The sequence below is a fragment of the Hippichthys cyanospilos genome, chromosome 7, assembly GCF_059441005.1.
Source record: "Hippichthys cyanospilos isolate Australia breed blue-spotted pipefish chromosome 7, RoL_Hcya_1.0, whole genome shotgun sequence".
Classification (NCBI taxonomy): domain Eukaryota; kingdom Metazoa; phylum Chordata; class Actinopteri; order Syngnathiformes; family Syngnathidae; genus Hippichthys; species Hippichthys cyanospilos.
The window spans coordinates 14412504-14424385 of NC_142375.1; the positions used below are offsets into that span (position 1 = coordinate 14412504).

The 11882-nt window shown below is 40.9% G+C and overlaps 1 protein-coding gene across 1 annotated transcript; it reads right to left on the reverse strand.

Annotated features, from left to right (window-relative positions):
• Window positions 1-769: 769 nt before the first annotated feature.
• LOC148421189 (putative ATP-dependent RNA helicase DDX5) lies at window positions 770-8432 on the reverse strand. The gene is made up of 13 exons (XM_088419496.1): window positions 8266-8432; window positions 7454-7634; window positions 7008-7104; window positions 6196-6329; window positions 5975-6040; window positions 4731-4872; window positions 4422-4582; window positions 4144-4316; window positions 3953-4063; window positions 3689-3750; window positions 3272-3331; window positions 1664-1885; window positions 770-1574 (listed from the first exon to the last, which is right to left on the reverse strand). Exons 1-13 carry the CDS (start codon window positions 8304-8306, stop codon window positions 1123-1125), a joined length of 1902 nt encoding a protein of 633 aa, XP_088275622.1. The 5' UTR covers window positions 8307-8432; the 3' UTR covers window positions 770-1122.
• Between the last annotated feature and the right edge of the window lie 3450 nt (window positions 8433-11882).

An 11882-nucleotide genomic window follows, 5' to 3' on the forward strand; every position in this document is an offset into this window, starting at 1 on the left:
GTAGTCAGGAGTGCTTCATGTATAAATAAAATGTTTGAATAAAAAAAATGAAAGTCATCCATAGTTTTAATGATTCAAGAACATATTGCAAGTCAAAGAGACAAAGAAAAATTCCAACGTAGAGCTTCAATGTTGCAAGGTGTTTAAGAGGTGGGGGTGCAAAACATGATCCTGTCACGCCTTGCCTTACTTATGTTTTGATGACAAATGTGTTAAACATAGCTGTAGGCCTATTGGCAGCCCACGTGACAAGTTTTCTTCAACTAATTTTTATCATTATTGGCCTTTGGCCATTTTTTCTCCGCTTGATGATGAGTGTCATCAAGGTGTTCCATGCATGTATAGTGATAGCCTTGGAAAAAATTTGCAAGTGTTCCCAAGTGATGTTCAAACAATTTTTATCTGACTGTGGCAAGTGCGGAAAAAAAAAAGCTGCGCAGCCTACTAAGTTCAGGTTGTTTGAAGCGCCTTATAAGATGACAAGACTGCCCTTTTCATGAGTTGTAAAGTTGTAGTGAATTCTGAGCAGCCCCAACCCATTATGAGGGTGTCTACACATGTCACTACTGTCCATCTCTTTACGTTCCTTTATTAAAAGAGTTTTTTTCAACAGTGACAGGTTAAAGATACTAACAGTTTTTAGTGTGGTTTACCTTGTTTTCTTCATCTTCCTCTTTCACACGGGTGTGTCAACTTTATAGCCATTGCACCATCTTCAGTAAAAACTCCCTAATAATATGAACGATACCACTTGACAAAACAAAACAGACAAGGTTCCCTTTTATTTTTATTGAAAAAAGGGACATATGCGCCGTTTAAATATCGATAACATCACTTTCACCAAATTTATAGCACAACCGCAATACAACGCATCACCTAGTTAAATAACTAAGGAATGTAAAAAAAAAAAAAAAGAAAAAGAAAAAAGGAAAAAGTACGGGCACGATCTCTTGTAGGTGACGCTTAGATATTACGGAATTAAATCGCAAAACCTGCAGTAAGCAAAAACAAAGTTAAACACAGAACAATATTTATAACAACTTGGAACTCTAATCAATGCGTGACTTATTGTCGACTGAACAAATTAACGAAAACAAGTTGGTTCAATTTATTGTACTACGACTACTGTGGAAAAGGTGGCGGCATGGGGTAGGGCACCATTGGATTTGGGGGTGGTGGGTGTTGAGCCTGTGGTGGCGGTGGGGGCTGAGGAGCATAAGGGAACGGGTGATTCATGCCGTTCTGCCCAGGCCTCTGCATACCCCCAAACTGAGGGGGCCCCTGGCCCTGGAAGCTTTGGTTCCCGAAGGAGCCCTGACTGGACGGAGCGCCAAAGTTACCCTGGCCATTGCTATTGCCGTAATTGTTGCCATAGCTACCACCAGAGTTACCGCCGGCTCCTCCATAGCCGCCCCCATTTTGTACCTTGCCGCCAAAGCCGCCCCTCGGCCCGTTTCCAAACCCTCTATCGTTGTCCCTGTAGCCTCCACCGCCGAAGTTCTCACGTCGCCCACCTCCAGAATACCTATCTCGACGGTCATCTTTGTAGCCGCCTCGTCCCCCCCTTCCACGACCTGCGTGAGAAAAAGAAGAGGATTGTCTGTCAAACCTCACATTTCACTCAGTTGCCGGCATGAATTTTTTATCGAGTAAATTCTCATACCTCCTCTGTCCTCCGCCATCTGGATGAGCTTGGGGTTAATGGCCTGGTTGGCCTCCCGCAGCACAGAGATCAGGTCACTTGCCTGTTTCATGTTGCTGGGGGTGAAGAAGGTGTAGGCGGTGCCCGTTTTTTGACTCCGGGCTGTGCGTCCAATGCGATGGATATAATCCTCGGAGGAGTTAGGGTAGTCATAATTGATGACAAATTTGACATCCTCCACATCTGTGAAAGTGTTGCAGTGTGGCAAAACAAAACATGGAGGCCACACGGGGATTTTGCACACCACAACAGCCAGACCAAAGCAAATAATTAGCAACTGTGAAGGCTGGGGAGGAAGGTGGTGCTTCAGCTGCGGAGAAAATGGGTTAAGCAGCATCATTTGACATCTACTCCATGGGAATACTACTGTGGGAAGAGAAAAACGATGCACACTCCCATTGCTTACCATCCTCCCCCCCTTCCCTCCCAAAAAAACAAAAAACAAAAAATACATTCACTCTCCCGTTTGTTAGCAAGGGAGAATGCAAATGGTTTAGGGCTTACCATATAAGGAGTATGCATTCACTAGTCCTTTCCCAATGCAATCCCCCACATGTTGTCAAGTGACATCCAGGAGCTTCTTCTAGGCAGTTGGGCCAGGATATGCACTGGGGCCTCCTCATATGCCAATATTGGACCATTGAAGTGGTAACAAATTTGCAGGTCGGTTTTTCCCAGTACACCCTCGAAAGAAGCCACACTGCACGTCTTGCCAAGACCAAATAGACCAGCTGTCCAATTGACCGGGGCCCCTTTAAAACATAGTGCCTTGCGGGGACCCCCTGAGCGCAAACAAATCCCACGTCCACTCATCAGTGTCATCAAGGCAAGATGTCCCAAGAAGCCAGTGTTCACTTGAGAAAATGTCTCTCATTGGCAGGTCTCGACATGACTTCTAAAATACAGGCGAGGGAGGAACTTTGGTTTGAGCTGTCTCTCATTCTTTCTCCTCACTAACCCCCTAAGCACATGTGCCAGGTCTCATCAATTTTCAGAGACGAATACAAGTTCTCAAACTGCTCTCTCCATTTCAAGGAATCCAGCACTTTGACGGCAACAGGAGATAACCGAAGGCTGCGACGAGCACCCGCGCTACGAAAGGGAACAATTGTTCCGAATCTCAAACGGACTTGCGATACTGTACAGCGCTTTCAGACACAACAGCATGCAGCAAGCGTTTTTTGGGGGGGGCGGCGGGCAGTTACGTTTGAGTCGGAAACAGCTGGATGGCAGTTGTCGGGCAAAATCCACAGACAGAGAACAGGTGTGTGTGTATTTCAACATGTCGGAGACAAAGGCTTAGCCACAGAGCCTTTTGAAAAAAAATCACTGGCACACAAGAGCTTTCACCTCTCTAGGCCCACTGGGTGGCAAGCCAGTTGAGCACTTCCAATATGTCATCCTTCTCCCTCTCCAGGCCTGGGACTGTCATGCCTAGTGCCTGCCACAAAGACTCCACCTTAAGGTGAGAAAAACTCAGAAAATGCATAGAGAAGTTAAAGAAAGCAAAAACACTTTCTTTAAATTACGTTTGTAACAGGAGACGCTGGTGCTTAATGGCAAACTGACCTAAGCCGCGGGAGGCCACGTCGGTGGCGATGAGGATTGGCGCTTTGCCGTATCGGAACTCTAAGGGAAGAACAGAGAGGGATTTTCAAAAAGGATTTTCAAAGCAGTTTAAACTTACTTTTCCACTGCATGCTCTACCCGCCCCAGATTTGGGGCACTCCTTGAAAAAGTGAGAAAACCACAGCGCATTCTGATTTAACCATCCGAAACGTACTTGCCTGCGTGAGGGTTTTGACTCAAGGAAGCAGGACCGATTGTTTTCGCACAACATTTCATTGAGTGAGCGGCGAAGGGAGCATCTGCTTTTGCCCCTTTAGAAGCATCAATAGTAGAGTGGAGCTGGGTCGTGCCCAGTCGTTACCATGCAGTGGAAAATCAGCATTATACAGAGCTAAGTTCCCATTCTTTCAATCTTACCATTAAGGACCCAGTCTCTCTCCTGCTGGCTCTTGTCTCCATGAATTCCCATTGCTGGCCACCTGTGTTAGACAGACTGTGTGAGACACGGCTTCTACTTGCGCGCAAACATTACACAAGAGCGGTGGCATCCAATCCCTGAGCCACAGTTACTTCGGATTCAATTTCTAATGCCAGATTAGTGCCTTGGTAGAGAATTGATTTTGAATCAGAAACCACTAACATTAACTCTTGGGGAAATAAAACGACACTGGGTACACTCACCCATCCCTCCTCATCCTCCTGGTAATCTCATCGCAGCGCCTTTTGGTCTCCACAAAAATAATAGTCTTGTTCTCCTTCTCGCTCATGATCTCCTCCAGCAACCGAAGCAGTCTGGAAGCACGATAAGATGAATGTTGTTTAGCGACTAATGTTTAGCACTTTAGCAAACTTTTCTATTTCAAATGTCTTACTTGTCCTCCTTCTCCATATCATTGCAAACGTCAACTATTTGCAGGATGTTATGATTGGCGCTGAGCTGCAGCGCTCCAATGTTGATCTGCACATAATCTTTAAGGAAGTCTTCAGCAAGCTGCCGAACCTCTTTGGGCCAGGTGGCACTCCACATCAGGGTCTGACGGTCTGGCTGTTAAAGAACCAATGACACGTGCTCACTTTCAATTGCTTCACACTATTTTCTATTACTAATCGCGGTGCCTCAAAAGTTCCTCCTGAAAAGAGCTGGTCTCACCCGTATTTGGTCCACGATTTTCCGGATCTGCGGTTCAAACCCCATGTCGAGCATGCGATCGGCCTCATCGAGAACCAGGTAGGTGCAACGCCGCAAATTTGTTTTGCCACACTCCAGGAAATCGATGAGACGACCCGGGGTAGCGATACAAATCTCAACTCCTTAAAACAATAGCACAACGCACACAATTATTTACATATCGCAAAAATGACTCTTTCTACAAAGTTTTTGTTCCTGGATACATGCAATAAAATGTTACTGAACATGCCCAAGTTCACAACATAGACCTAACATTTCAAAGCAGCGTACCTCTCTCGAGATCTCTAATTTGGGGTCCTTTGGGTGCGCCCCCATAGATGCAGGTGGACTTCAGACGAGATGCCCTGCCGTATTCAGCGGCGACTTGTTGCACTTGCTGTGCCAGCTCACGTGTAGGTGCCAATACCAAACACTGCAAAAAGTAGGTGTTGGTTTAAAAATGGGCAATTATCATATTGAGTTCAAAAGAGATAGCGATTTAGCATTTACCACACACATCAATGGTGCTGTTACTGTCCTCAGTGACAGTTTTAATGAACTATTTTCTTCAACCAAACTTTATCAAGAGTGAAACATAACGAGACACAACCAAAAGGATGGTCACATGACAAGAACAATAAAATCTGTAATGCCATATTGTTGAAAAATAGAAAATGAGACTGAATGTGGTTTAACCGAACAAAAACTGCCAAAACATCTCTTCACTAGAACAAGTCATGACAAAATGTTGATGTTTAGTCAATTCCTCAATCTTGAATACCAGTGGATTCAGACATAGAGTTTATCAGCACACAGACAGGGTTTCTCTCTCGAAACATTACATTTTAGACAAATCCCTCCCCATTTTTGTCTAAGAAATGATTTTGCCGGCTGAACCAACACATTTGAGTCAGTATGGTTTGTTGCTCAGCCGAAACGGTAACTGTGCCATTCTATCAGTATCAAAGTGTATAGTCATTTACGTCTATCATGGCAAAGTACATAGAGCACTCAAGCGCTGCTAGATACCAGCTCATTTATTCTAGGTGCAGTCACAACAGAGCCCAAGCCACCGGTAAACACTGGCAATAGGTGCCGTATTGAAAGATCAGCGCAATTATGTCACCCTGAATTGGCGATTGAACGTGATTTTGGAATAATAACAACAGTTGAAGTAGGAAGACTAGTCACATTGTTGTGCTACAATACACTGCCAGGAATAACTTCAAAATAACAGTGTACTCAGGCATTTGTGTCTAAGTATTATTTGGTAAACTAAGAGTTTTTGTTTTTTATTTAAGTTGGCTTTTCCAGCATGTTATACTGTCATGCAGTACATTCACAATTGTTGCTGCGATTGTCTTGATATTTTTCTGACATGTAGATTAATCAGAAGGTACTTAGGTAAGGAACCGAGGTACTTAAGTTACTCGAGCACTCATTTAGGAGCACTCCTTTTTCATTAAGTAAATCGCTGCTGTTGAAGGTGAGGGGAAAAAATCCGTAATACATATCTGTAGGGGTGCTTTACTTACAATTGGTCCATCACCATGCTCCAGAAAGGGTTGATGTTGGATGTGCACAATAGCAGGTAAAAGATACTGAGGAACAAACAGGGTGTGTACATCTTAGTAAATCTCTCTGCTCAGTAAGCACCAAAACATTTATCGTTCTGTTTTACGACTACTGCAAATTGTAAACACACGTTTATACTTTTGAAGCTGCTTTGTAAAAGTTTTAAATTTTTAATACATACTGCAAGCGTTTTCCCAGAGCCAGTTTGAGCAATGCCAACCATGTCTTTGCCACTGAGAGCAACCGGCCACCCCTGACCTTGAATAGGAGTTGGTTCCATCCAGTTCTGTTTGAGGATCACATCCATGACATAGTCTGCAAAACAGGATAGGCAAGTTTAAGGGAAGCAAAAAGTTATACAACCCCCCATTATTACTGTTATGTAAACTTGCAGTGCCGCCTTCAAGGACACCTATTGTACATAATGTACAGTCCCCGGAAAAAATAAATAAATACAAATATTAAGCCACCCTTGTTTCTTCAGTTTCCAGCACGTTTAGATATTTGATACAACTAAAGATACATTTGTTTGGTCAATTATAACGATGACGAAAATAGCCCATAGGAGTTTAACTTAGAAGCTTATATCTAACCATTTTTTATGTTAATCAAAATTGTGCGCATTCTATGTCTATGACATTGTAATGCCAAAAACACTTTTAGGCATTCCATCTCTGTAGGCGACCTTTAGTCGCAGGAGGCACGAAAATGGAAAATAAATGAAGAAAAGGCTGCTCTAATACTCTCACTATGAGTATAGATTTAACAGCCATAGAAAAGGGTTCATAGAAGCAAACATAAAACATCATGTCAATAAAGCTACAAATGCATTCCATCTTATTATAAATTTAAGTTGAATATACCTTAATACTGTATACCATACAAGCTGTACACATCATAATGTTTATTCGTGCCTACATTTTTAGGAGTAAAAAAAACATTTTTGGCAGCTAATGTGAACCTCGGACTGAAAAGGTTATCAGTTCAACTCACTTGGAAATGCTGCTTCATGGAACCTGAAAATTGGTTTGGGGCAGTCTCGGCCATTGACTGTGACTTCTTTGCTTCTTCTGTACTGCTCAACCTCTTGCTGAAATTTGGAGGAAAATAAGCACACATAAACAATAATACACTGCGCACTTGTGAGATTTGAATTAGACGAGGATGGAGACAGGGGAGACATCCGTTCATTTGTTTTCAACAATTGATTCTGTTCAGGGCAGCAGTTGAGCCACAGCCGATTCCTGTTGATTTTGGAAGCAAGGCAAATTACATCCTGAATTGAGTGCTAGTCAATCACATGGAGCAAATACACGCTTAACCATCCACTGTGTGGAGGAAGGCAAAAATCAAGCACAGATAAAAAATCCTAATTCTTGTTGAAGCCATGTTTATAGAAATCCATCCATAAATGTAAACAAAAATCAAGAAATGCTTACAAATAGCCTTCGTGTGACATCGGGATGTTCCTGATAGAAGTTCTTCTGAAACTTGGGAAGCTCATCAAGATTCCAGTGTCTCTTTCTCAGCCTTTCACCGGGGTTGCCAAACTTTGGCGGAGGAGGTCCACCCCTCATGCCTCCACCACCGCCTCCAAATCTTGGAGGTCCTCCACCATAGCTGTAAATATAGATAAATATATAACATGCAATACAAACATAAATATTGGGTATAGGTTGGGCGCAATGAAAGTTAGATCCATCTGGTGTCCCACTGATCAGCAAAATGACAGTGCCAACACTATCATTCCAGTTTTCTTATGTGTCGATACGGTTCAGGAGGCCTCATTTCAGCTCAGTACATCCGATCTCTTGAGACCTTCTGCATTCTACAATTTGTATGACGCAACATTGAGGGCAAGACCACGATCATTGTTTAGTTACTACTACATTGTTTAGTTATTACTATTTAGTCTTAACTGTGCTTCATCAAGGCGAGAAGTCTCTGTGTCGTGCGTCTATGTTTATGATAGGTTGAGTGTGTGTGTGTGTGTTTGACTTGCGATCGAACAGATTTCAAGTGAGGCTAAACAACTACACAAGCCACACTTAGCAACCTTAACAGCACCTACGAACCGACCTAGATGTTTCGAATACGTCACAGTCAATCCATTTCAATGCAAAAATAAAGTAAGGCCGTTAAAAATGAGACTTCTTGTCGCACCAGTGTAGCAAAGGCGCAGCGTCAGATGCTAGCAGCCATTTGCAAACGGAAAAGGGACAAGAATAATATAAAGAAGCGGGTGACTTACCCTCTATCTCGGCCACGGTCTCTATCTGAAAATCCTGGCATTGTGTTGTAGCACAACACGGACTGCAAAGCAAGTGGATATTATAGCAACAAAAAATAAATAAATGGACTGACAAGGCCGAAGATGACGGCTGGCCACACACAAAGCTCAGCGAAAGAGACGGAAGTGACGTCACAGAAAGCTCTACAATTCATTGTATCATTGCTCGTAGAGGCGTGCACTTTGCACATTTTTGTTTTTGTCTTTTTGTATGCTGGGTTGGGAGAATTATCTCAACTTTTTACTGATATTGAAGTTTAGATATTTGTGTAAGAGTATAAAATCAAATAAAAGAAATGCATATTGTTAGAACGCCAATATTGTGTTGCTCTTACTGTTGTTTTTAGATATTCAGTATCCCGCTGAGTTCGTTGTGGAAATCAACAGCATTTCACTATTTTCGTATAACAATTGCACATTTATCAATATTACTGGCAGAAATGAAATGTTGTAACAAATCACAGTCAACTAATCAAATCAAAACATTAATGGAATACAATAAAAAGTGTGGTGCTTGAGAATGAAAACTAACTGAAACAGCATTTTACTATTTATGAACTAAACAAAACCTGACTATATTAAATAATAAAATGTACCTAGTTTTGTTTGGAGGCTTGAAAGCCCATTAATACTGTATTGTATTTGTAAATCATAAGTGTCTTCTTATTTCTGTTCAAATTTTAAGCAAGTCCTAAACTACTGTGGCAAAAAAAGAAACAGGTCGAGTACCGAAAAAATGTCAAACAAGTCAAGTTGAGTTGGTGATAACAAGTCATGTCATTCAACCTTCCTTCACATACGGTTTATATTTGAAAAGTGTGCATGAAAAAAAAAGTTAAATGGACAACGTGTTAGGTAGTCACAACTGTCTGATGCTAAAGCAGGCTGCCTAATTCAACCGAATTCAAGCATTTTCATGAGTTTTCTACACAAAATGTAAGTTATGTGTCACAACTTTGCTAAATTACCAGCGTTGAAAATTAACATGCACGTTCATCTTGCTGTCATGGTTAATGTTAGAAAATTATATAAACAGTATTTTTTGTTAGTGTATTATTCATCTCATATGTGCAAAAGTAAGCCCGTCCAAATTTGGGTTTAACAAAGTGGTTTCAATTTGAAATTCCTCAGTGGTGAGATAGCAAGGGAAAGTCTGCATTGAAGCACTCTATGCTGCTCTGTTTTATTGTTACATTTTTATACAGATGGTCTGATCAAGTTAATAAATGAGAACTTCAGTTGTAAATGACACAATCACCCTAGCGGCTCATACAGTAGAATCAAGGATGATAGAACAACATTCAAAGCACACTATTACCTCATATTTGAATACAGTACAATTGTATGTATGGTACAAAAGCAAAGTTTACTTGGTTAAAAAGTCAGGTCATTTTAACCGAATGTATGTCCATCAGTCTCCCTCTTCCCTTGATGAGGAGACTATCAAGTATTGAAGCACTGTTTTGATTGCATTTCTCCACTTCTTGGATTCAGCTCCTTATTTGCTTTAGCACATGTCTTCTCTGTGTGAGGAAGAGACATTTCTGTAAATGTGGAAAATTGCACAACATACGACAAAAGGAAGTTGCGGTAAGCTGTCAATACAAAGGGTAAATTTCTCACCAAACAATTTAGACATCCAAGACATGCGCTGTTTGGTGACTTCTTCATTATTAGTCTTTAATTCTTGTGTTCTCCTTAGATCGTCAACATGGGCTAACAGCTGAGATACTGTATGTTGGACTTATCTTTTGCCACTATTGTAGTCAGTTGAAAACCATGAATAAGTGAGAAAGATTTTGATATTTAATCACAGACATATGTCAGAGAAATCTAAGAAAAGAAGACTAGGACAAGCCTAGCTGCTTAAACAGCAAAAAGAGTAACTCAGACCAGCCAAGATTGACTTTTCTATGCCGGGCATAGGGAAAAAGCTTGGGCAAAAGTAACTCGTGGGTCTTCCAACGCTAGTTTTCCACTGCCCAGCCGTCCCCCCCTGGCTTTTATTGAGCAAAAGCATAGCAGATTACAAGACACAACAAAAGAGCCAGCCGGGCGCCACCGGCAGCTGGGCCAAGGTCCCGGCTCACACTTTCGTGCGTCAACAGCTCTATCTAAGGACAGGGTCAAGATGAACTAGGATTGCATAGATGGGTAACAATGAACTAAGCACATAATGATAACAACCTAATATATGATTCCCTTCACAACATATGATTTAAAAAAAAAAAATGAAAGTCTATTTATTGTTTATGTGTGCTCCATTTCAAAATACATCATTTAGGAAATTTACCTTGGATGCTGAGGCTAATAATCCCAAACAGAAGCAGAACAGACACAACATCCAGAAGTATTGAATCCCTTTTGGCTTGAAATATTTTTCTTGGGTCCTTAACAGCCACTCGGAACAACAACTATAACAATCACATTGAACGTTTTATACAGCTATTATTGGAAATAACACTAGGAAAATTAGCTAATGAGATAAATGTGAGAAATATTACATAGAAATGTAAATGAAAGACGCTGATATTGATGTATATTGTACATGAAATTCATGTTTGTTTTCAGACTAAGAAATGTGGTCAGTTACGATAGCAATGGAAGGAACTTAGCCTGCTGCAATTTTCTGCTAAATACATGACATATTTTACTTACAATCAACAAATCAAATCAAAGAGTGGATCACAATGCACTTACAAAATGAGCACTCAAGGAGAATTTATTGAAGCAAAGGAGCACACCAATGTCAAGCTCTGCAAAATAAATCCAGAAAACAAAAAAAGACATAACATCACTGCAAAAAAAAAAAAAAACCATTAGACGAGTTGGGATTTTTTCACAAAACTAGTCATATAAGATATTGCCTAATAATTTGCCTAAGATATTGCCTAAAAATTCTCAAAATTGTTTCTTTTTAGGATGCAAACGTAAACAGAGAGGTAGAGGGCTCATTTTTAAGCTGCAGTTGAGGCCTCTCCGAGCACTGAATATTTTAACAAAAGGCATGCAACTCCTGTTAGCTATGGTGTACAGATTGATTTAGTTTTTTACATTGTTGCTGTCTTTGTCTTATATGCCAATATTTTACCATTATTTCTTCAAGAGGAGAACAGAATTATCGCCACAGGTAATTTGAAAGTACAGTAATTGGCACATTGTGTATTTCTCCGATATCGAGTCTTCATTTAAGTTAACTAATCAATGTGTGAATTACAAATACTTATAAACACAGATGATTAAATAACAATTTTCATTACTTATGATTCATCACTTATATATTTTGATAATCGACTTTGGAAACTTTTATAAATCTCTCTTCCCATGAATTTTAATCAATGAGACAAAGTGAGTAGAATCACAGAACACACATAAGAGTCAGCCTGGTTTGTTAAAATCTAATCAGTGGGAATAGTAACAGTGTACTCTGCTATCTCTTCAATTGCATTTAAAAATAAGCTGACTGCTCTCACCTGTCCATATGGAGCACTTGAGCGCTGCTAGCTAGTGGCCAGTTGATGCTAGACGCTGCGCTAAATGCAAGCAATGGACACCGTTCAATATATGTTCACTAATCA

Excerpts from the sequence above, each read along its gene's own strand:
- LOC148421189 (XM_088419496.1), bottom strand. The coding sequence starts at position 8,306 with ATGCCAGGATTTTCAGATAGAGACCGTGGCCGAGATAGAGG. Across the intron at positions 6,041-6,195 it reads GCTCTGGGAAAACGCTTGCA|TATCTTTTACCTGCTATTGT; the intron begins GTATGTATTAAA and ends TTTGTTCCTCAG. Across the intron at positions 4,064-4,143 it reads GATATGGAGAAGGAGGACAA|ACTGCTTCGGTTGCTGGAGG; the intron begins GTAAGACATTTG and ends TCGTGCTTCCAG.